The sequence below is a fragment of the Triturus cristatus genome, chromosome 3_2, assembly GCF_964204655.1.
Source record: "Triturus cristatus chromosome 3_2, aTriCri1.1, whole genome shotgun sequence".
NCBI lineage: Eukaryota > Metazoa > Chordata > Amphibia > Caudata > Salamandridae > Triturus > Triturus cristatus.
In genome coordinates this window covers 691,704,992-691,731,305 of record NC_140584.1, presented here as the reverse complement: position 1 = coordinate 691,731,305, position 26,314 = coordinate 691,704,992, and the positions used below count along the sequence as shown (strand labels likewise).

Genomic DNA, 26,314 nt, shown 5'->3' with positions numbered 1-26,314 from the left:
AGCGCCCACAATTGGGTGAAGAAACAGGAAACATTTTATGCAGTAGTTGGGGGTATTGTACCACCTTGTCATGAGTTTGTATGCAGTTTCCCGCTGCGGTAGGCTTTTTAATATTTCCGGTATGTCTCGACAGAGTTGCTCCCGGGGTGGCCTCATCTGTGCCGTCTGTTAGACAGGCGGGGATGTTTTGAGGTTTCGCCTTTTCTACCAAGTGGGCTATCTGTTGTACGTTGTCAGTCGAATTAATCAGACTTGATCAGGGTCAATTAGACCCAGGAGGTGTGGTTCTAGGCGGTTAGTCAGAATCTTTGCGTAGAGTTTTGAGTCTGTATTGAGAAGTGCAGTAGGGCGATACAAAGAGCATAGGGTATGGTCCTTGCCAGGTTTGGGGATAAGCACTATTTCTGCCATAACCATTATAGGCGTTGGACCCGTAATATCTGAAAATAAGTTAAAGAGACGCAATAGTTGGTCTTGAATTTGCAGGAGGAACAAGCGGTAGAAGAAGACCGGCAGGCCATCTGGGCCCAGTGTTTTGCCTACTGGTAGGTCTTTCGGAGCTCATTGAAGCTCTTCTTGTGTGATTGGCTCCTCAAGGAGTTGTGCGTGTTTGTCGGGGGGTGGGGGGGGCACGAGTAGTTGAAGTACTGAATGTGTCTGTCCCGGGTTTGAGGGTCTTCTATCGTACAGGGCAGAATAAAACATGTGGAAGGCTTTCAGTTTATCCTGTTCAGTAATGGCCCATGTGTCTTCTGCAATATTGATTTTAGCAATGTGTGACTTTGCCTCCCTCCGTCTCAGCCTGCGCGCCAATATAGATCCCACTTTGTGCCTCCAATCGTAATACTTTTGTTTCAGTGCCAGTAATGTGTGCTCTGCCCTATTTGTTCTGTGTGCTCTTAATTGACCCCGTACCATAGCAAGGCGTCATTTATTGCTTTGGGAGGGTGTTGAATGGTCTACTCTCTATTCACAGATTTTATGTAGCTAGCAAGCTTGGACTCCACCAGTCGAGCCTCCAGACCGTGCGCTATCGCAATGGACGTGATTCCCCTGGTGGTCACCTCGAAAGCCCCCAGTATGACTGGATATGGGGTTTCAGGGAGGTCGTTGGATGTAAAATAGGCTGAGATCGGCGTCCGGAGGTCTGCCACGTCCACAGGGTTCCGCAAGATATGAGGGGGTAGTCACTAACGAGGGCTATGCCGGGATGGGTGAGTATGTTTTTGCCGTAGTAATTCCAAATGGGCATGGTCTGAGATGGAGATGTCAGACATGGAGACAGAACTTATGTCCTGTGTGAGTAGAAAGAGTAATCTCATTCATCGGGAGAGTGGTACCGCCAGGCATCTATAAGTCCGAGGTCTGTGATAGCTCGCTTCAGTGCAGCAGACATCACCCCAGTTCCCTGGAAAGAACTAACGCTACAGTCCAATTCTGGGACCCATACTAAGTTAAAATCTCCCCCAAGTATGAGTTGGTTTCCTTCCTGCATCACCTGGTCTCTCAGTAGATCCCTAAGAAAGAGATCTTGTGCTTGGTTGGGTGTATATACACTGAGAAGGGTGAATGATTGTGCCCCAATTTGTAAGTCAAGTTTGATATATCTACCCTCCCTGCATCTTACCACCCGTGGTTTACCTCAACTTATTCCTGCCTTGCATGATATTGCGACCCCGGCTTTCTTAGCTGGGAAGGATGCCCAGTATTGCGTTGGGTACCTGGGGTGAGCCATTCAGTAGTTGTCACTAGATCCTGGTGTAATAAGTAGCGCCAGATCTGGCTTCGTTTGTTGGGGGCGTTAAGGCCCTTTACATTGAGGGAAATAATTTTTACATAAGGAGCTGTCGCCATAGTCAGTGTGAGGTGTGGTTTCTAGAGATGGTCTATATAGGGGTTAATCCCAGACAGCAGCCATCTCCCCCCTGAGTTACTATCTGAATTCATAATAATAGGAGCTAGTTGTATTCCAGTAGGTAAGATCCTCAATATGACCTACACTTTGTATAATCCCGTCTTGCGGGCTGACCGATTCAGGGTTATGTTCCTCTCCCATCTCCCACTAGATTGAGAAAGGGAAAATAAGAGAGGGGGAAAAGAAAAATTAATAACAGTAAGAGGCTAACTGGGCCAACAAGTTCCATTCAAGTCCAAGAATGAATCCAATGCCACGGTTAATTCCAGAGATGTAACTCTCTTAGGGATAGGGTTGATTAGGGCGGGCTTAGAAGAAAGTATACGTTTCAGTTCAACTGTCCCATACTCCACTGCCAGCCTGTGTGTGGCAAGTGGAGTGGCCCCTCATTGCGTGTAATCATAGAGCCTCCGTTGGAAGTTAGGCTAGGATAGATCTGCAGACAGTGGTAAGTGTCGGAGTTCAAATGAGGATCCCCGCCCTCCAAGATTCTGAGATGTTTTATGATGTCTTGGTAAGTCTGAGCAGAGGACTGTTCCCTAGCTCTGGCACCCCGTCGCGGCCTAAATACCGTGGACCATTCAGGGTGTGTAGGTTCCCTAGTTGAAGGTTGCAGAGAAGAGGAACTGGCCTCCCTAGAGGACATGGGGTGCTGCAAGAGTTGCTTGGCATCTTGTAAGGAGCGCATTACCCGCCATTTGCCCTCCCAGGTGAAGATTAAGGCAAAGGGGTGGCCCCTTCATATAAATTGTCCAGGCCGCGGAGCTAATCTTGCTTAAAGTCTCTGCAACTTTGTAGCGTTACTGGGGAAATGTCTTGATAGAGTTGAATTGTGTATCCCTTGTATGTTAATTCTGATTTGTTTTGTAAGGCCTGCAATATTGCTTCCTTTTCTGTAAAGAAGTATACCCTAGTTAGGATGTCTGGCACAAGTTGTGGGTGTCCTGGGGGTGTAGCTACTCAATGAGCCCTATCCAGAGCTGGTGGCGATGCATCATGATCCCCTCTAATGCCATGAAGCAGTTCCGCTGTAAATGCCATGATGTCTGGGCCCTCCGCTCCGTTAGGTATGCTTTTGGTCAAGGAGGTTGTTTCTTCAGCTTCTGTTTTCTAGGTCCTCCTGCTTTATCTGGAGTTCGATATATTGGTCTTCTACCGTGGCCATTCATTTCCAAAGGTTCGCTTGCTCTTCCATCCAGGTATCTACAGTTCATTCTAAGGAATCGACTCTTTCACCATTCTCAATAATATCTTTCTTCAGTTCTTGGAGACATGATTTGAATTCGGCTTTGAGAGAGCCAATCTTTGATTTGATTTCTTGAAGGAAGGTATTCATGTAGGCTTGTGTGAGTGGCTCAGTCATCCCTTCTGATAGGGATGCCATGGGACCAGGAGTCGGAGGGTCAGTCTTGTGCCACAGGGAAGTAACTGGATTGTCTTTGGGTAGGCTTGGAGCAGTGTCTCTATCCACCTTGGTGCGCAGCATATTCCATGGGTTGTGTCCCCTTTACATATATAGCCAGTTTACGTACACAGCCTGATGATGCTGTAGCCTCAGGTTAGTATTGAATGTACTAGGGCGTAGTGGGGGAGGGGGGGGGGGTCAGCACCCTCAGGGGCCAGGCAGGTTCCAGTGTCGAAGAGAGGCACCCCGCTGAGGTTGCCAATGTTTGAGCGTAATTCTAGGAGGGTCAGGCTTAAGCGGGGGCTCAAAAAGTGCCACTGGGACTATAAGGATGTTCAAATGTCAAACAGTGATGACGTGTGAAGGGCTATGTTGCGCCTGATAAGGGCGAGGCAGAAGTGGGGCTAAACGGCCACTGCGCAGTCTTGTAGTCGCAAGCCCCCTTGTTCAGAGAGGGAGTCTGTGTTTAAGTAGAGATAGCCCCCTGTGCGGTGGTGCAGTCTGATGGTTTTGGTAGCAGACCCAGGGTACTAATAATCCATGGGTGGGCAGGGGCGAGAAGGCTATCCCACTGCACGAACCAGCAGCCAATCACCCCTTGCCGAATCTGGGAGATCAGCTGTCAGCAGAGAGCCCCTATCTTGCAGGGTGCATGCCCATATCTCAGTTCGCCTCTTGTGAATGTCTGATTCAGAGCTCTGCTCTTGGCTCCCTGGCCCATAGGAGGTGTCTGCTATTGCCTCAGGATTCTAGGGTCCCACTTGGGGACTCCCCGCGAGTTGTTGAGACACACCCTTAGGAGTTCATGGCGCAATTCTGTGGCACAATATCCATCCTGGCCCCTGCTGTCGGGGTCTCCTCCCTTTTGAGGTTTCTAAGCGTTGTCTAACCCGTAGTGCAACTCAGTGAAGGTTTGTTGCCCCATTTAATTCTACATGCGGGGGGCCCCTAACACCTGGTCACCCCAGTCAGTGGCCGCTCGCAGGCAGGTAGAGATGGGGATGGCGGGCCTAGGCCGAGGGTCAACAGCAGCGTGGAGCTTCTGAAACGGCCGAGGGAGCGCTGAAGAGGCTGGGTGCTATCTGTGAGTGGAGTCTCTCACCCCCCCAGCCGATGTCTGTCTTGGGTAGCACTCGCGGATACATGTGCTTAGGCTGCGAACCAAGTCCCACAATCAAGGGCTGCGTAGGCCGTGCAGGCCGCAGATCTCCTACCTTCTCCAGTTGCAGTCACTGGGCTAGATACATCCCACCGATCGGGTACGTCGATTTGTCGCAGGGTCCCTGTGCTAGCGCGGAGGAGTACCCTCAAAGGGCAAGGTCGCTTCTTGCCGCAGATCCCACACCACACTGTCCTAGGCTTCCGTGGAGGAAGGACCCCTGCTCCATCCAAGGTCACCTCCAGGCAGCTCGCTAGTGCCGAACCGCAGGGCCTCCCAAGCGCTCCCCGTTCAGCAGAGCTGCTGTGTAGCTCAAGATGGCGGCCTCGGGTCACACCAAAGCTGGGAGACTGCGTTGTTTGCTGCGTAGGCACCGGGCTCCCTCCGTTGCACCACAGCCGATGGTGCTGCCTCCATCGCTCTCCTTCCTGCTGCCCGCCACACTCAGGCAGCCAGTATGGGGCAGCAGGTCTTCCAAAACGCTCCCCGTTCGGCAGTATTGCTGCATGTCTTAAGATGGCAACCTCGGCTCCACAGTTTGCCTAGTCGCAATGTCCGGCGAAGAGCTTGAATGGGAGATATTGCGCAACAGATCTGCTCACTACCCCCTCGGATGGTTGAGGTGCCATCAGAGGGGCGCCGCAATGCCGTGATATTAGCTTTGATAGACAGCAGCGGCATGGAGACCTCTTGAAGCACGTCCTACTCCATGCGCTGCTAAGCCAAACCCCCGGAATGCTGATTTCTGAAAGCATTCTGGGACTTGTAGTGTTCTACACACAACTGGGTAAATTACCCCTACCTTTAGCAGTTTATTGAATACATGCACTTACATTATCATGACTAGTGAACTAAGGGCCTTATAACTGTTGTAGGCAACGGTGAAGAAGTGGCTTGGACCATGCCTAGTGTTGGACTGAGAGGAGTTTAGGTGTGGGGTGCTGTGTTGCATGTTTTTTGTGTGCATTTTGCTCCAGGTAAAATATTATATTTATGTATCATGAAGTAAAGGCTGACTTTGTGATACTCAAAATAATACAAACATGTCCAAGGGGTATGAAATACACACATTTTCTAAACAGTGGCACATACAAAATTTCTAATATCTAGGTAGCTGTACTAACTATGCACATGTGATCATCAGTGTACAGCACAAACAAAGCAGTCTTGACATGCTAAATGTAGCACTTGCCATGGAGAGTGTCTCATGTGGTCATGAGATATTCCAATATTTAGAATCACATCTTAGCAAAGGTCATATCCGAGGCCTATTTACATCAAACTTTGCATGTATGTTGTGTTTCACTATGCTACACAACAGATGACTTTTGTTAGTAAGTGTAAGACTGTTGAAACTGCACTTTACAGGATAATCCTGAATCCACTTTTAGGTTTGAATATATCCATCCAGACTGTGTCCCAACTCCACTTGTAGACATACATTGGAGTTGGGACTATGTTTCAAAGTCAGGAAACGCACAGTGCACTAAAGCTGAAGGTGAAGGTTGGTAAATACTAAAGAGTATATGTAAATACTAAAGAGTATACTGACCGAATTGTCATTGTGTGAGTAAATTCTGAACATTACAGTGATAGTACACATACATTTGGTTCCAAGAAACATATAATTGGTTAGGGAGATCAAAGGCGTACAAAGTCAACACTTGCTTTATGTAGTCATGTGCTTTGTTATGAATTGTACACCAACTACATAATTGTTTGCCTTCTATTTCTGTGGACCAGACTGGCCAAGAACCAACATGACAGGATATGGGGCAGAGCAGGAGATCCTTGGCTCGCTGGTGGGCACATCCTCTGGATACCACCTGCGAGGAGGAGGAGGGACCTGAAACATCAGCCAGGGGTAGCGCATCCACTCGGATGGAGCCTTCAACATTCCCAGCAACAGCCTGGGTGGAGGCTGAAGAGAATGAAGGGGGTGGGGGGAGGTTGGGAAGGGGAATTGCTAGGGACACCTCCAGAGGGGGAAATGTGGCTCTCCTCATGGCCCACAAGAACTTGACTTGGATGTGGTGTCCCCAGGGCAGGCCCCATCAAAATCTGGGCCTGCCACTGACCCCTCCCTAACCATTGAGGCCCCTATACCATCAGGGTCTCCAGCTGCCATTCCTTCCCTTAGTCTCCCTTCAAGTGCCTGTCCAGAAGAGCTGATGGAGACACCGGTTCCCAATACCCCGCACACTCATGCTCTACCCAAACCCCTAGATGTGTGATTACCCCTGTGGCTGCATTTCAGGAAGTGATTGTGGCATCTGATGTTGAGCAGATTGTGTCCTCTCAGGCCATACAGGAGACCTGAGATGAACTCCGTAAAGTCCCGAGAGGCACATTCCAGAGAAATGGCCAACATCAATGCCTCCATCACTTCCTTGAGTGCAGTCATATTGTCTGCGTTGGCCCAACGATCCAGCCAGACCAGCGAAGATGTGTCTCCCAGCTCGTCTTACCTCACCTTTTCCCCTGCTACCTCCTGTAACTTTCATGGGGTGTCTGATCCTGCACCAGCCAGCCAGGATGAGTCCACAGGAGAAGAGTATCTACACATTGTGGAGAAGGAGGACAGAAAGGATGACCAGTAGCTGGACTATGTTTGGAGGTTGGAGTTTTTGTTTTACCCATGAACATAGACTGGTGCCCCTGACACTTCCTGACGTGTTTTATTTATTTTGCCCAACCCCCTCCAAGTTCTCTTGCCCTTTCTACCAGAATACACTTAGATTTATTTTCTCCCTTTCCAATGGACAGTGTTTCACTTAATTTATTTCTCAGCATATAAATATTTTTCTTTAACACCATCTCTGTATTGTCTTGTTCATTATATATGCTGGATTCAAAGTATGGAAGTCAACATCTGTAGGTGTTTAGCCATTCTTCAACATCATACCTTGTTACACAAATGGTCCTACAAATCTCCATGTCTCATTCACACATATTTTTGTTTCATATAATATTGATGGTATTCACATCTTACAGCGATCATGGGGGATCTCTCTTGAGACTTCGTAATTATGATAGTGAGGTTCTCTGTGAGTAAATGCATTTACTGTGTTGCTGCTGTGTGTGTGAGTGTGGTGCATCTGCCTGTACAGCTGGTGGGTGTGCCTGTAAAGGAGGTGAGGGTGTCTGCACAGGGGTGAGGGTGGCTGTAGAGGGGCTGAGGGTGGCTGAACAGGTGGTGGAGGTGCCTTTACAGGTGTGGGAGGTACGTGCATTTTGGGTGAGGGTGCCCGTATAGGTGGGGGAGGTGCCTGTACAGGAGGTACGGGTGCCTGTATGGGTAGGGAAGGTGCCTGTACAGGGGTTGACAATGCCTCTACAGGTGGGAGATGACTGGGGAGAGGGGGAACATGACTGTGCAGGGGGTGGCACTTGCCAGGGAGGTGGTGCCTGTGTATGTAGGGGAGTGCCTGTGCAGGTTCTGGTACAGGTGGATGGGTGGGGTGTGGTGCAGAAGGCGTGTTGGGTTTCTTTATGTGTGTACCAGTAAGGAAGACTCTGACACAGTTCCAATATGCACTCCATCACCTTCATAACCAAAGCATGGGGTCTTGCACTCTCTTCCTTATAGATTGCTATGATATTATTTTTCCTCCACACCATGTCTTGGCAAGATTTCTCAATCCTGTCAAAGACACAGGTCTGTCTGGCAATCATCTGAGGGATTTCCCCTAGTGAGTCTGAAATATTAGACGAAGTAGCTCCTATGGCATGAATGTCCTGCCTCACATAAGACTGCTGTTGGAAAATGTAATCTTCACACTGGTCACCATAACCATCTGCCAGCCTTCTCCGCATGGGACAGCCTCTGATTAGACCAGCAGGTCCACCAGAACGGGCAGGGATGGCACACAGGGGGCTGAGGGGAGGACATTGGTACCCAAGGGATACCTGCTCCTCACCAGGGGTGTTAGGTTCCTCAGATGCTTCGGAGAAGGCCTGGGAGGCACTGTCAAAGAAGGAGTGTTAAAGAGACACAACATGTCTGATCTGGACATGACGGCTGTGAGGAGCTGATGGCTGTGTTGGGTTAGGTGTATGCTGTGGCTGAGTGGCTTTCTTCTGGGAAGGGGCAATCCTCAGAGGTGAAGTGAGAGGCACAATACTGGCTGGACTTGGTGTAGGCTTTGGTGGTTTGCCCAGTGTGAAGACAATGCACTCCTGAGAATCTGACTCCTCCTTTGGGACCAGCACCATATCGTATTCTTCAACCTCATATACTTGCTCCTCTTCCTCCTCTGTTTGGGCGGTGCTGGCAGCTGACATGGCTGCTTAGAGGAGACCTGGATTCTCTCCTGGAAGTGCTTGTCGCCCTCCACTGGTGGATGGTTCAGCTTCCTCAAGCAACTCATTGTCCTCAGCACCTAAAAGCCAGAGGATGCAATAGGATAAGTATTTGCAATAGTATACTATGTGCTACAACACAAGGGTTGGGTCAAATAATGTTTGCATCTATCTGATGTTCCACATGGTTTGTGTAAACCTACATGTGACAACTCACACTGTAGCAATGAGGTGTTCAATACAGATGTGCAATGCAAATTCAAACTCACCAGCTCCAGCTGCGTGGTATTGAGATCTCCTGTGATATCAGCTGCTAAACCTGGGTCCTTGAGTGTGTTGTGGAAGGTGTGATCCTCGATCCAGCAGCTTCAGAAGGAAGTGACACAATAATTCATGTTCAGCATGATTTATATGTGAGCATGCAAAATTAACACAGATATCACTGATTATGTTGGGAAAATATTACACACTAACTTCAGATGCTACAAAAAAGTGGCAATATCTGCTAATATCCTTTCACAAAGATTTGGTTACTGTACATGATTTGGAATCAATAGTTTACAAACACTATATGGCACACTTACCTGGTGGACGGATAGTAGTGGGTCTGACTACTGCAGCCAGGATGTCTCCCAAACCCCTGGATGATGTGCTCTGACAGCAGCTGTGATGTTCCATACATATCCATACTAATACAAAAGATGATGATGGCAATCATTTTGCATTTATATGTCATTGGTATAGACCAGTGATACTCAAAGTACGGCCCGAGGGCGCACGAGGTCCTTCTGACTTTTATATGCAGTCCTCTGGTCAACAGCAGCACTGGGCTGCTGGTAACTCAACAACACTAACATTTAAAATATAAACAGGCAAATGTGTATTTGAAGTTTAATTAGAGTTAAAGAAAAGAATTATCTAGGGTGTCCTGCACTACTTAACTTTATAAACAACTTCATTTTTTAAGACATCTTGCAGACAAGTGCAAAAGTCTCTTCAAAACTCTAAAAGTGTATTTCATTAACATGCAGAACTGTTTCACCTTAGTACATCAGATATCAGTGCACTGAAGAGTACATTTTTGAAAGAGCTAGTTTTCAAACATGGATTTGGTAACATTCATTCTTCCACTCCCCTCTACCTTGACAACAATGCCAATAGTGACTTAAGTGGTAAATCAGTTGTAATGTGCACTTTTTGGGTGGCCTGTGTTCCTAAAATACATGAAAATATTAGTTTATTAAATCAAACATTGGAGAAAGTTTTGTACAGCACAAATCCTGAAGTCATGCATTTTAGGGTTTGCTTATATGTGATTATTTGGAGAGAGGATGTGGTCTGACAGCTAGAGCTGCAGACTTTGGTGCTGGAAAGCAAGGTTCGAGCCTCGGGGTTGCGTCCACATCCTGTGATTCTGGGCAAATCACTTAATCTCCCTGTTCCTACCGAAAAAAAAATGAATGTGTCTGAAGCACTCCAATACCTTCGGTCAAGTTTGTGCTATATAAATCTGCAAAAAAAACGAATATATGAAGAAAGAGGAGGGAAAGTTGAATTAAACAATTGGCTAGGATCACACAATTTTGTTGAGTGGAACTGCTTAGAATAATACCAGGTCTTCTGGTTTCACACTGTGCAGTTCAGCCACCAGATGCATATGTTTTAGTATCCCTACACCAACCTTACTGCCACCCCCTCGTCCTGCCCCTCAATCCTCAACTGCCACTCTGCTGACATCAGTGCAGCCCTTGGCAACATCACTGTCCATACATACATTTTGGCCCTGGGAAAATATTTGCGAGTATTCATGTTATAGACTTTCAACCCAGTTGTGGCTACTCCTCTTTAGATGAGACAATATAAGCAATTTGGTACATACTGTATTAATTTAACATACATTTAGAGTCATCCTTTAATTAGCCAAAATGTTATGAAGTAGTTACTCTTATGAGGCATATCTGAGCATATAGAGATAAGTGACAATAGTGATATTAGACACACACACCACATACTACGGACATATCCAAGAACATGAGCATTTTGTGAAGTCATTATTAAGTGTACTTACCAGAGTCTATCATCTGCCCAGTGTGTGGTGTCTGACCAGATGTCACACCAGTAGGTGGAGCAGAGATTGCTGTGTTCTGTGTTCTTCTGGCCAACATCACAGGGCCTAAAATGATATGAGATTATTCACTTTACATTTTAGTTCACACGTGTGATGAACAACATTTCCTAGTTCAGTTCACATGTTTGAGACTATTGATGGATTCTTGTAAAATATCTATGGGTTGTCTGATCACAAAGTAGTAGATGGGACTCTGTTTACGTACCAGTTTGTGCTGGTGGTGTGGGTTAATGTGCCCTATGACTTTGCCTACCTGCAAGTGCAGGGACCTCTGATCCAGTGGGTGAATCTACTCTGTATTCGTACAGCGGTATTCGTACAAGCGCCTTGAGACCCTTGCGGGTGAGTAGTGCGCTATACAAGTATCAATTTTATTTTTTTACTCTGGCTGTATGTGGCAATAAAAAGGAGAAGTCAACAAACAATACCAACAAATGATGATTATGTACAATTTTTCACATATTTGCTCAATTGCATTTACAAGACCAGAGTGATGGTAACTAAATCGGGCACATTTTCTAGTGCCATTTATTTACCAGGGTAAAATGAAATCACAAACAGTGATGGGTCACTGTTTGTGAATGAGAAATTGGAAATTACCATTTCTTGTACGGCAATAGACAAAATGAGATACATGAGAGTCTAACTCACCATTAACATTTGCATAAACTTTAAGTGATTTCCATTGTCACATTTGTACTGTATTGTACACATTTCTCATTTTAAGGCATTGTTTAAATCCTCACATATTGCCTGGCACCACATTACGGTCATTATTCACAGCCAGCCCATGAAGCAGGTGGGGATGCATGTTGGAGAGAAGTCCTTCTCAAGTGGGGTGAGACGGAGACGGGTTCCAGCTGGTCTACCACGGAGAGCTCTGGCAATCTCTATCCTAGTGAACTTCTCCTAACTCTCTTCTAATTCTGCCACCTCTTCTTGATGTCTGTGACAGTCCAGACATCCTCCTCCAATGCACTAACTGTCGTTGCCAACTGCTGCCACAGAGCTGCCTTCTGTGTTTCACTGCAGAGGTTCAGAAGGCCATGCAATTTTTTGTGTAGTTCCTCATTACAAAAGTGGCTATTATATTGTTCTCCTCCTCTGTGCAATTCTTCCTCCTCCTCAAAGGTCGCATGCTGAAAGCAAGGAAAGGTGCAGAGCAGGCAGGTGAAGTGTTGGTGTGGAAAAACCAGGGCCTTGAATGTGTGCTGCTTTTATGTGATTTGTAGTGCTGGTGGTATTGTCTGCAGGTGTATGAAATCACACTTACTCTGCCCTGAGATCGGAGATACTGCCCTGACTGCGGAGACTCCGTCCAGACAGCGGACATTCCACCCAAGTGCGCAAACTCCAAGTGCACAAACTCTGCACCGAGTGCAGAAACTCCACAGTCATAAAGATACCACTCGTAAGTAGCTTTGTAAATACCGAAAGTCGTAAGCTTAGACATTTGGTCTAAGTTTACCTTTGTGAACTGGGCCCACAGTGTAGTGCGCTACTCATCTAAAAATATGCTTCGGGACCCCCCACCTAATGGCATGAAATACTATATAAATGTTACAATACAATACAGAATCAGGGTGCACGTGATTATGGCAGTGTGCCCCATAATTTTAGAAAACAAAAAAATCTGTCGTAATTCTGAGAGGGCCATGAGGAGTATAGGGAATAGCCCCATTGCCCATAATGTTAACTGTCCAGAATTTATCGCGTTCAGAAAAGTACAAGCATCAAAGACACTTCACAGGCTCATGATTTTTAGATGAGACTTCATTCATATGGGTAAAGTTTAACATTCAAAATTACGCTTCCCAATAAACTTGCATGAAAAAATAGCTTTACTACATCAGGGGCAAACAAATTTGCACTAACTTTGGTAAATAGTTCAAATAAGATCTAAATTACTGTGGAATTGTTAAACAGAACATTACACTCCATCATTATTTTGCGAGAATACAGGACACTTTAATCAAAAAGTCACAACTTAATAAATACTTATGAATCATTACTTACAGACCAATGAGATTGAAAAGCAGTCACTTCTGGCGGATGAAAATATGCAACTCCATTATGATACGTATAAGGATAACCTGTCGAAGTAGTCAAGTACATCGTTCCAGCTGCTGGCATTATGCTAGAACCTACACAGAAAATTAACACATATCAATATACAAAAAATACCAACATAAAACTGAGAGAAAATAACAAAGATCATTGGGCACTTTAGGTAAGCAACACATGTAAATATATTAGTAATCACAATATGAAACCAAAATCATGAAGCAGTTCTTAAAAATGATTTTTTTTTTTTTAAATCAAGTGTACAATTTAACAGTTACATGGCGTGCTAACATTTGCCATAAGCTTCCCTGAAATAGAGGTCAATGGGAGACGGTCATACGACGCGTACATGGGCTCCCATTGACTGAATGGGTACGTCTTGAACAAGTGCACCCCCTACAGTGGGTACACGTCGGTGCCATCCGCACCGTAGATGCCTGTGTTGGGGAGACCCAAAGGTCTCCCCCTGTGTCTGAGTCGTAGGGCTGCGGGTGTCAGGGGGTCCGACGCGGACCCCCAAAGTCCGACTCCGACACGTGTTCATCGTACTGGCTCGGTTGTAAATCGCATCCATTGCACGCCACAGTTAGCTTCCGACCGGGACGTACGGAGCGGTTCAGACCCGGAAACGACTCGGTCGGTGATTTTCATGTAGCTCGCATCGTACTTACTCGCTCGTACAGCTGTACGAGTCGGCCGGAAAACACGCGTACGGCTCGTTGTTTTTCCGGCCGAACCCGATTCGGTGCCCTTCCGACCGAGATCGGAATCGGCCCCCATGTGCTTTCTTGCCTCCTGAAATAAGATCACATCTGTTCAGGCTGCATGCAGGGCTGAGACAACTGACACCTACATTTACAGGCAGGGTGGGTCTGTATAAAGCTCCAAGCACAGTAAAAAAGCTAGGTGGCTGCTTGCTCCAGAGATCTGTGTCCAACTTCCAAATTAAGGGTTCCAAACACAGCGGAGGAACTCGGAGGGTAAATAGTACCGTCAACACCTGTGAGATATCTTAGTGGCTTGAATTAAGTGCCAGTGTATGTTGTCAGTTTGAATGGCTCACACGCGACTGGCGGGGTTGTGGAGACTCCTTTTGAGAATATCCTGTCTGCAGGGGGTGGCTGGGACCCTGCGCGCTTCTGACTACACAGGGCACCCGTGTCTCCTGCAGGCATCCAGCCCAGCACTTCCACACAGAGTCTCTCCCTGCTTACTTGCTGCAGGGCCGGCTTTAGCACTGGTGGCGTCGGGTGCGACAATCATTTTTGGCACCCCAGACTCCATGACCACCTCCTCGGATTCTCTCACTACCACCAGGTATAAGTGCCCCTCATCTCTCCAATCATAAGTTATTGCTAAACACAGCGCCCTTCCCCCCCTGAGGTCAGTGCCCCCTCCACAGGTCAGCGCCCAGCCTGCATCTGTTTAACTGCCCCAAAGCCGGCCCTTCTTTGCAGTGAGCCTCTCACTGCTGTTCGTTTTAATCAGAGTAAACTGGTGTTGAGCTCAAGGCTGATAAAGCACAGTTGAGTGCAGGGGAGCCAAGTAAGTAAGGTGCTATGATTTTTTTTGGGGGGGTGGGGAGTCTGAATAGGCATGGTGCTATGCAGGGAAGCCAAGGAACCATTGCACTGTGCCTGGGAGCTCTGAAAGCATGATGCCTTGGAAGAAATCAGAAAAAGTGCTGTGCACACGGATATATAATATTGACAAATTATTCTTGTATATATAGTTGTGACAATTGATGAATATGACTAGCAAACACATGTTGTTTTGCGCATGTACACCAATGGTACAGATTGGTTCCTGCGCGGCAGTTTATTTTTGGTGTGTTTTCACTGCAGCACATTAATGCTCTGGCCAGACGTGTCTGCAAACAAAGTGCACCACTTCCAGCTTTGTGCTGTATTTCCTTATACACGTCACCACTTTAAAATACCACTAGCCGCCACTAATATGGGGTGGGTGCAGGGGAGGAGGAAGGTGTGGGGGTGATAAGAGGGTGGTACTGAAGCTCCCATTATTTTAGTAGATAAAAAAAATCGAAATAAAAAGACGTAAATGTGTGTGTACATAATTACATACACACAGGTGAAAGCTAAATTAAATACAACTCAATAGGAACACATCTCCATCTACTGGATGAAAAAAACAAATGTAATTTCTGATTGCATCGAGAATATTGATACTAAATTAAGGTCCAACAAGTTGATCAGGGGTCACCTTCTTAAACCTTCAGACAGACAGCAAAATTTCCGAGTGCTCTGAAGTTTTTTAAGGGCTGTAGGCAATGGATGTCCGAAGAGCTCTCAGTATGAATGAGCTCTAAGAAGGGTCCCTGAGGGTAAACTCCCCAAGGGCCCAAGTCAGAAGCTTCGTGGCCTCAGTGAATGTGTCTGAACTACCTTCACACTAGCTTAGGGTGACCAGATTTTCAAAACAAAAAATGGGGACAGGTCATAGACATAGAAGTAGGACTGTGGTTTGCAGTAACCATCGACATAAAAGTAGGACTATTTGACAGCTGTCATAGACATTGAAAAAGGACTACAATGCCGTGATCTGAAAGGTCAGTCAAAAGGTCAAGTCATAGCTTTGATATGGAGAACACAGAGCATGCATCAATTGGTTAGGAATAAAACATGCAATGAGCAATGCATTAATCCTTGCACGGTATGCATAAGGTCTAATGAAAAGTTTGTATGGCTATGAATACAAACTACAGGACGAAGAAATATTGTTTTATTCAAAGTAGAAACTTTGGCTGGCACGATGTCGTAGGTGGCGCTGCGTGTAAAATGTCTCTCTTCAAAGGATTTCCCTTCTTGCTACAGTGACAACACATGCTGTAAACAGTCCAAAGAGAGCATGCGCGTGCATGCTCAGCCGGAACAATGGAAAAACAGGGACATTTCTGTGTTTAACCTGGACACTGTTTGAAAACAGGGACATTTGAGTCACTTGGAGAAAAGTGTCGGGACACGGGGACACTGCTCCAAAAACGGGGACCGTCCTGGGAAAACGGGAACATCTGGTCACCCTACACTAGCTGAGTAATGCGGTTACTGGTGAATGGACAGGACCGTAGCACACAGGTTAGGGGCGTATTTAACACCAGAGACTGGTACCCCAAGCTATGCAGACAGACCCCCAACAACAATCATAACGCCAAAGCAGAGGCCTGCCTTTCCTCACTGCATCATCCTGGTTACGGCCGGTTCCAGTCTCCCTTCGCCTAATAAAAAATCAATATAAAAACATCATGATCATTTGTTAAGAAAAGAAAATAGTTGTGAATGGGAACCAGAATAACAAATGTACAATGCCTACCGCAGTATGGATAATGAACGAACTCCGCAGGGGTAACGCACGAAGATAAGGGCATTTGGTTCCGCAAACAAAAAACAACGGCGGCAAATGAATAAGAGCAGTTTCTTAACTTGTTTTCGGTAGTTTCCGGCTTACAATGGCGAGAGCTTGACTAATAATCAAGGACTGAGAATGTCCTCTCCTGACCCCACCATGCCTACTCCACCTACCTCGATATAACAGATTTTAAGTGCCCCCTCAACGGAAGTAGAACAGCTGCAAGTCGTACGTGGCAAGCATTGGATTAAGTGCACAGAAAAGCAAAAAGTAAACCGACTCAGGAGCACAAACATAACACACAATCTGCAGCAAAGAGCTATATGCATTGAAGGGGAAGGGCTAATCATACCTTATCTGGGGGGGAATGATCCTATTGGTCCGTTCTGCCGCCAGCTGGGAAGCGCTTTTTGAAGTCCCCTGGTGCGAGGGCCGCGCAAGAGCACAGGCAGATGGCCTGTAATACCTCGCAAGCAGCAGCCCTTTCTCCTGAGGGGTGGGGAAAGGAGGCAGCTCGAGCCACAGAGAAAGTTGGCGGCTGTCATGAACATCAAGCACGGCGTGCTGCTGCATATGAAAGTTTAATTTTCAATAAAGAAATGGTTTGTGGAGCCGCGCTATAATAAAGGGGTGCGGCCATGATTCTTCCAACTGAAATGCTGCATGCCAGTGAGCCGCTTTAACTAAAGTAAAACAAGCTCACAGAGCGGCCTCGGCTCAAACACCCCCCTCCCCCACCTCCTCTCCTCCAGTGAGCGGCCGCATCAGAGCTGCCAACTCCGGACCTCAGGATCAGCATTGGAGCAGCGGAATGTAAGCAAAACATGTTGTCTCGTCCTGCCTAAGGTAGGAAAAACTCAATAAATAAATAGTACACCTACCATGTAACAACCAAGTAAAGGGGCCAGTAGCCATGGGAGGTTACACATGAAGATATGGCCGTACTAAAGATGGACTAACAAGCCTATTTAGGATCAGAAGCCTGCATTTACAAAAGGACAAAGACACAAGACAATTGAAAATGTGGGCAGGGCTTCTCTCCCATACTGAACTACCACAGATCATCCCCAGAGCAGCGCTAGCTCAGGCTCGACCTGAGAATGACCCAATTTGTAAATGAGGCCAGTTTTAAACTTGTAAAGATATGCTGCATATATGTTTTTACAAGGTTTGTGACACTGCATGCATTTGTGCTTACTCTGGCAAAGTTTGTGGTAATATCAAAGAAACCAGCAGTAAAAATCAGCCCACCGGATCACAAAACAAGGTCACAAACAGCACTCAAAACATCCCATACACTCATCTGGATATCAGCCCTTCGTGCACTGCTAGATTGTCCTATGGGCCAGTCCAACCCTGGGACTGGCCACCCAGTGTAGGGTAAATAGGCCCACTAGCAGGTTAAGCAGTGTTTTTGCAGTGAATGTCCGCCCAGAAAATGCAACAGAGTCCGACTGAACAGAGTCCGACAGCATACGTGCGCTTCGTACTTACTCGGTCGGACTGTAGGGGTCCGGCTCGATCGGAAAACACTCCGGATCCGACTCGGTCAGAGTGCTTTCCGACCCGGATCAGAATCGGCCCCTTCATTGTTACCTTGTCTCAAACTGGATCAGTTTTACCTTGGCCTGTGCGGAACTTAGATGGTTTTTCACCTCACCCCTTGCATAGCTAATGTCCTAGGTGACCTCATTTAAAGAGCGGTCCCCTTCTTAAATCCTCGCCTTCCAGATGAACTCTAAAAGTAGGCAACTCTACGCCATTCTAGCAGTCCAACCCTGGAACCATGCTTCTTCGTATTTCTTATAGCCATTTTTTCCAATCTTTAACCAGCAGCTTACTTACATCTCCTGTTTTAGTGCAGCAGACTGTGCGTAAACCCCCGCCATATGTAGTGAACGTTATAAATGTTGCTTCTTGCTCTGTTGGCAGTTGTGTTAGCGCATCACCAGTGCTGAAACTTTATTAGAGTCCTTGTCGGTTGGCTAGTAGCTGGGTTGTTGAGCCAGGTGGCAGAGCCCCTCTGCTTCTAGGTATGTTAGTTTATTCCATGTGGGCCAGCCTATGATGGGTGGAAAGTCTCAGAGTGTCCATTAGTAAGATCCGCCATGCTTTGGCCCTAGCCTTCACTCTCTGACTCCAAGCCTCGGACAGATGCCCAGTTTGGCCAGGCTGTTACAGACGTCTTTAGTCCGTTTTTGTGCTGCCTGCTTTTGTTTCTTCCTATAATGTGTCTTCATTATGGAGATATTATCGAGAGAAGATCAGGTTGTGGTGCCTGTCTTCTCTCTCCATTATTGCAGACAGTTGAGAATAGGTTTTGAGCCAAGAAGTTTTCTGAAACCCACTACATCCCTTCTGCATGAAGAGCTGCAATAGTGGCGCTATTACCCAGCCCTGACTGTGCATATTAGAACCCATTAAAAGCTCTGGTATCACAGTTTGCAGTATTTAACATTAAAAGGTAGCATTCGTTGTTTAAAGATGACCAACCGTTCATGTTCGACACTATGATTACAAATGGCATTAGATCACCAACAGAAATTACTTTCTTTACTCTTCAAGCATTTTATTGGCTTCTTGACTTGCGTTATTTGATTTCGAGAATGGTAAATGCTGCAATGGAGCTGCTGTTTGCTTTACCTACTTTGCTAAGCAGTCAAATTTAGTTTTGCTGAACTACAACCGGGGCATTTATTTTGGCATTTACACAGCAAATTTGGAATGCAGACACCATCTAAAAGAAATCTACAATTTTTCAGGACGCTTGTACCATAAGTTACTAAATTGTAAAAATATATAGTTTTTAGTTCAGGCCTACTAGACCGCCCAAACTGTCTGGTTGAAAAAGACAGATTGTCAGTTTGCCAAGAGTGTACAGTGGACTAAAATCCTACTCATTGGTCATCATTTGTTGGCTTTATTGTCACGCATATGTTTTCTTGTTATTCAATGCCTTGCCTTGGTGCAGTTAGTCAAGGCATTATTTGAATGGCATTATTTTTATTCATTGTTAAATTCTTTTATGTTGCAGGCTTGCCCTATCAGGGCATAAATTGCATTTCCAGTGTTCATCATATAGCACGGAAGCCCAACCAATAAAAAAAACCATTAAGGTAAAAACTGTGTATGCGCGCGCCCGTGCATTTCTCGCATGAAATGCGCATGCGCAGTTTTCACCAGGATTACTAATATGGCGAGGAAGATGAGGACTGCAGCCCGGGGATGCCGCAGTACAGAGCTAAGCGGTTTTAAATGTATTTTTGATTAATGTTTACTTACTTGGTAATGGGGGGGTGGAGGCGTGTGGCGTAGCGGAGTTCCCCGGAGTTTGTTTGCTACTCTGTGGACCTCCGCGTAGCCCCGCTATGCCCAGGATTAACGCAGACATGAGAGGGGATCTGATGGTACGCTGTAGATGAATTTATGGTAGAGAACCACATAGCCCCCTTAAAACATGAATCATACATGTCAGTGATCTTTGCTTTTCTGTGCACTTAATCCAATGCTTGGCACGTATGACTTGCAGCTGTTGTACTTCCGTTGAGGGGGCACTTAAAATCTGTTATATCGGGGTAGGTGGAGTAGGCATGGTGGGGTCAGGAGAGCACATTCTCAGTCCTTGATTATTAGTCAAGCTCTCGCCATTGTAAGCCGGAAACTAGTGAAAACAAGTTAAGAAACTGCTTGTTTTCATTTGCCGCCGTTGTTTTTTGTTTGCTGAACCAAATGCCCTTATCTTATTGCGTTACCCCTGCGGAGTTCGTTCATTATCCATACTGCGGTAGGCATTGTACATTTGTTATTCTGGTTCCCATTCACAACTATTTTCTTTTCTTAACAAATGATCATGATGTTTTTATATTGATTTTTTATTAGGCGAAGGGAGACTGGAACCGGCCGTAACCAGGATGATGCAGTGAGGGAAGGCAGGCCTCTGCTTTGGCGTTATGATTGTTGTTGGGGGTCTGTCTGCATAGCTTGGGGTACCAGTCTCTGGTGTTAAATACGCCCCTAACCTGTGTGCTACGGTCCTGTCCATTCACCAGTAACCGCATTACTCAGCTAGTGTGAAGGTAGTTCAGACACATTCACTGAGGCCACGAAGCTTCTGACTTGGGCCCTTGGGGAGTTTACCCTCAGGGACCCTTCTTAGAGCTCATTCATACTGAGAGCTCTTCGGACATCCATTGCCTACTGCCCTTAAAAAACTCCAGAGCACTCGGAAATGTTGCTGTCGGTCTGAAGATTTAAGAAGGTGACCCCTGATCAACTTGTTGGACCTTAATTTAGTATCAAAATTCTCGATGCAATCAGAAATTACATTTGGTTTTTTTCATCCAGTAGATGGAGATGTGTTCCTATTGAGTTGTATTTAATTTAGCTTTCACCTGTGTGTATGTAATTATGTACACACACATTTACGTCTTTTTATTTCGATTTTTTTTATCTACTAAAATAATGGGACCTTCAGTACCACCCTCTTATCACCCCGACACCTTCCTCCTCCCCTGCACCCACCCCATATTAGTGGCGGCTAGTGGTATTTTAAAGTGGTGACGTGTAAAAGGAAATACAGCACAAAGCTGGAAGTGGTGCGCTTTGTTTGCAGACACGTCTGGCCAGAGCATTAATGTGCTGCAGTGAAAACACACCAAAAATAAACTGCCGCGCAGGAACTGATGTATACCATTGGTGTACATGCGCAGAACAACATGTGTTTGCTAGTCACATTCATCAATTGTCACAACTATATATACAAGAATAATTTGTCAATATTAATTATCTGTGTGCACAGCACTTTCTGATTTCTTCCAAGGCATCATGCTTTCAGAGCTCCCAGGCACAGTGCAATGGTTTCTTGGCTTCCCTGCATAGCACCATGCCTATTCAGACTCCCCACCCCCCCCCCCCAAAAAATCATAGCACCTTACTTACTTGGCTCCCCTGCACTCAACTGTGCTTTATCAGCCTTGAGCTCAACACCAGTTTACTCTGATTAAAACGAACAGCAGTGAGAGGCTCACTGCAAAGAAGGGCCGGCTTTGGGGCAGTGAAACAGGTGCAGGCTGGGCGCTGACCTGTGGAGGGGGCACTGACCTCAGGGGGGAAGGGCGCTGTGTTTAGCAATAACTTATGATTGGAGAGATGAGGGGCACTTATACCTGGTGGTAGTGAGAGAATCCGAGGAGGTGGTCATGGACTCTGGGGTGCCAAAAATGATTGTCGCACCCGACGCCACCAGTGCTAAAGCCGGCCCTGCAGCAAGTAAGCAGGGAGAGACTCTGTGTGGAAGTGCTGGGCTGGATGCCTGCAGGAGACACGGGTGCCGGTCGGAAGCTAACTGTGGCGTGCAATGGATGCGATTTACAACCAAGCCAGTACGATGAACACGCGTCGGACAGCCTGTGCGAGCCGGAGTGTCCGGCTCGCAAAAGCTCCCGGAGTCGGACTTTGGGGGTCCGCGTCGGACCCCCTGACACCCGCAGCCCTACGACTCGGACACAGGGGGAGACATTTGGGTCTCCCCAACACAGGCATCTACGGTGCGGGTGGCACCGACGCGTACCCACTGTAGGGGGTGCACTTGTTTGAGACGTACCCATTCAGTCAATGGGAGCCCATGTACGCGTCGTATGACCGCCTCCCATTGACTTCTATGGGAGTCCGACCGGACCGAGTCCGACAGCATACGTGCGCTTCGTACTTGCTCGGTCGGACTGTAGGGGTCCGGCTCGATCTGAAAACACTCCGGATCCGACTCGGTCAGAGTGCTTTCCGACCTGGATCGGAATCGGCCCCTTCATTGTTACCTTGTCTCAAACTGGATCAGTTTTACCTTGGCCTGTGCGGAACTTAGATGGTTTTTCACCTCACCCCTTGCATAGCTGATGTCCTAGGTGACCTCATTTAAAGAGCGGACCCCTTCTTAAATCCTCGCCTTCCAGATGAACTCTAAAAGTAGGCAACTCTACGCCATTCTAGCAGTCCAACCCTGGAACCATGCTTCTTCGTATTTCTTATAGCCCCTTTTTCCAATCTTTAACCAGCAGCTTACTTACATCTCCTGTTTTAGTGCAGAAGACTGTGCGTAAACCCCCCCCATATGTAGTGAACGTTATAAATGTTGCTTCTTGCTCCGTTGGCAGTTGTGTTAGCGCATCACCAGTGCTGAAGCTTTATTAGAGTCCTTGTCGGTTGGCTAGTAGCTGGGTTGTTGAGCCAGGTGGCAGAGCCCCTCTGCTTCTAGGTATGTTAGTTTATTCCATGTGGGCCAGCCTATGATGGGTGGAATGTCTCAGAGTGTCCATTAGTAAGATCCGCCATGCTTTGGCCATAGCCTTCACTCTCTGACTCCAAGCCTCGGACAGATGCCCAGTCTGGTCAGGCTGTTACAGACCTCTTTAGTCCGTTTTTGTGCTGCCTGCATTTGTTTCTTCCTATAATGTGTCTTCATTATGGGGATATTATCGAGAGAAGATCAGGTTGTGGTGCCTGTCTTCTCTCTCCATTATTGCAGACAGTTCGGAATAGGTTTTGAGCCAAGAAGTTTTCTGAGACCCACTACCCCCCGTATGCATGAAGAGCTGCAATAGTGGCGCTATTACCCACCCCTGACTGTGCATATTAGAACCCATTAAAAGCTCTGGTATCACAGTTTGCAGTATTTAACATTAAAAGGTGGCATTCATTGTTTAAAGATGACCAACCGTTCATGTTTGACACTATGATTAAAAATGGCATTAGATCACCAACAGAAATTACTTTCTTTACTCTTCAAGCATTTTATTGGCTTCTTGACTTGCGTTATTTGATTTGGAGAATGGTAAATGCTGCAATGGAGCTGCGGTTTGCTTTACCTACTTTGCTAAGCAGTCAAATTTAGTTTTGCTGAACTACAACCGGGGCATTTATTTTGGCATTTACACAGCATATTTGGAATGCAGACACCATCTAAAAGAAATCTACAATTTTTCAGGCCGCTTGTACCATAAGTTACTACATTTTAAAAATATATAGTTTTTAGTTCAGGCCTACTAGACCGCCCAAACTGTCTGGTTGAAAAAGACAGATTGTCAGTTTGCCAAGAGTGTACAGTGCACTAAAATCCTACTCATTGGTCACCATTTGTTGGCTTTATTGTCACGCATATGTTTTCTTGTTATTCAATGCCTTGCCTTGGTGCAATTAGTGAAGGCATTATTTGAATGGCATTATTTTTATTCATTGTTAAATTCTTTTATGTTACAGGCTTGCCCTATCTGGGCATAAATTGCATTTCCAGTGTTCATCATATAGCACGGAAGCCCAACCAATAAAAAGAAAACATTAAGGTGAAAACTGTGTATGCGCGCGCCCGTGCATTTCTCGCAAGAAATGCGCATGCGCAGTTTTCACCAGGATTACTAATATGGCGAGGAAGATGAGGACTGCAGCCTGGGGATGCCGCAGTACAGAGCTAAGTGGTTTTAAATGTATTTTTGATTAATGTTTACTTACTTGTTAATGGGGGGGTGGAGGCAGGTGTCGTAGCGGAGTTCCCCGAAGTTTGTTTGCGACTCTGTGGACCTCCGCGTAGCCCCGATATGCCCACTACGCCCAGGATTAACGCAGACATGAGAGGGGATCTGATGGTACGCTGTAGATGAATTTATGGTAGAGATCCACATAGCCCCCTTAAAACATGAATCATACATTTCAGTGATCTTTGGAAGAGGAAAAAACTTATTGATAACAATGTTGTTGTTCAGATGGCGCAAATCAATACAGAGACAGATTTTTCCAGTGCTGTGGCGTGCTACCACCACTGGTGCAATCCGTTCTGTACTTTCTATTAGTTAACTTACATCCATCTCCACCAGTCTGTTCAATTCCTTTGAGACATCTTCTCGTATCATCAATGGTATAGTTCTCAATTTATGTACTTTGAGAGTAGCATTGCCCTGTGGTAAATATTTCATTACCGGTACTATTTTTTATGCGGTAAAGTCTAGTAAGAATAACTCAGTAAATATAAGAGGCAGAATCCGTGGTATTAGAGGTTTTAAAAGGCTTTATTCCTATACAAAGGAATACAATTCGAATTGCAGGCTTTCTATTCCATCACCACGAAAGTTCAGGAAGGAAGGGCATACATTATTGACAGATAATTGGTTTTATAGGAAATGCATTACAGTGAAACAGATGCAAGAGGCGTAACAGCTGATAGTACAGATAAAAAGTGCATACGTAACTAATAGAGGCGGATATATGGGCGTAATTTAATAAACGTCATCATACATGATGTCACAAGTGGATGGATCCATAAGAGAATCCTGCAATGTCAGCAGAAATATTTGGCAGAGATGCGCGCGCAGCCGCATGACGTGTGATTGATGTGCAACTAGAGGGTGAAGGGGACTTGACATTTAGCTCTACGTGTGGAGACAGAAGTCTGGGGGTCATGTCAACCTAATCCCAAATCATATCTAATATCCTATGTTTAAAGAACTGTGTTATCCAAAAGGAAAGGTCTCTAGGATAGAATCTATTCTATACTGACTGTTAGTGCGTGTACAAGCGTCTAAGTGTCTACATGAGATGCGAGGGGGTAGGAATATTCCATAGTAACGGGGGCTATGAATTACTTGCATGAGGACAGCGAGGCCTGGCCCTTTGCACGGTAGCTGGAGGAATGTTTACCTAAACTACTAGACAGGAATGCATCGGATGAGGAGCGGAGTAGATAATCTTGAAGGTGAAATACAGTTTTTGGCAGGCAACAGGCTGGATCAGGCACCGTTAGCCGCGCAGGGAGTAGGACAAAGTTCATGGATACGGATGCAGGCTCAAACTGGAGCTTTCAGAGGCAGAAGGCAGGAAAAGGCTTGATGACAGAATTCTGGGCCTACTCGCCTGAATCTGTAAAATGTGGAAAGTGAACCACATAAAGTCGGTGGCCTTTCATACTTAGGAATGGAATATCTGACCCATTCATGGCGGATCTGAAAGAGGACATGTTGACGGTGGACGCACATATATTTGCGTCTTCAAAACTGGAACTGGAGGGAACATACATGTACTTATAGCATGCACATGGAGCCGTTGGGGTCTACGATAGGGGACATAACTGATCACAAAATTCATATTTCCTCAGCCCTTAAGTACATTCTTGTGCTCAAAACCATCCAACATTGCCAGATGGTTGCTGAGCACTTTTGGGAACCTATCTGCCACCACACTGCTCACAGAAATTCCTTCATCGACCACCAACACTTTTTCAGTACTGTTTGGATCCAGCGCAAGGCGACCTCCCTTGATACCGCCAGCCTACTAAGGATAGTCCTCTTTTTGCCACATACAGTTTACCTCTTACATGTCGCCCCCTACCACCTAAAACCCAACATAACGAACCTCTCCCCTGTGTAGCTTACTGAATTAATGTCAGTCATCTCTAGGTGTGAACCTATTTTTTCCCACAAATTTGCTCCTGCACACCTCCTCATTGACTATGGTAAAAGGATAACCCAAATCTACATATATCCTAATGAGAACCCCTCCAATTGTCATATCGCACGCCGGTTTCCCTTTGGCACTCTCCTTGTTTATATTCTAAACAAACTTATCTTGTAAGTTCATTATACTGTACTGTTCCTAATTTTCTCCTCAGTATCACTTCTGCCTGGGCTTCTACCCTCATAAATGAAATTAACAATGTTCCTTACTTTCCTGTACACCTTCGCATAGTGGCCCTTACTGTCACAATTACTGCACTATTGTCTAAGCGCGGGCATGTCTTGCAATGCACTAAGTGTGATTTACTGTCACAACTGTGACATCTCTTTTCTTTCCTCATTAGCTTCACCTTGTAGTTACTCTTCTGGTCTTTCTCCAGTTTAAGTGTTGTCACACTACACACACACTCCATCATTTTCTCAAATTGTTTTAATTCCGTGGCGCAGCTTGCCGAGATTGCAGATTTGCGAACTATTGCCT

General features: G+C 46.1%; 1 protein-coding gene across 2 annotated transcripts in view; it reads right to left on the bottom strand.

The window, feature by feature from the left end:
• BOLL (boule RNA binding protein) overlaps positions 1–26,314 on the bottom strand; it is a 1,219,536-nt gene that overhangs the window by 393,378 nt on the left and 799,844 nt on the right. For both annotated transcript variants that reach the window (XM_085646856.1, XM_085646857.1), the window contains one exon: positions 12,926–13,053. In XM_085646856.1, coding sequence (XP_085502982.1) covers positions 12,926–13,053 — 128 coding nt within the window. The remainder of the gene's footprint in view (positions 1–12,925; positions 13,054–26,314) is intronic.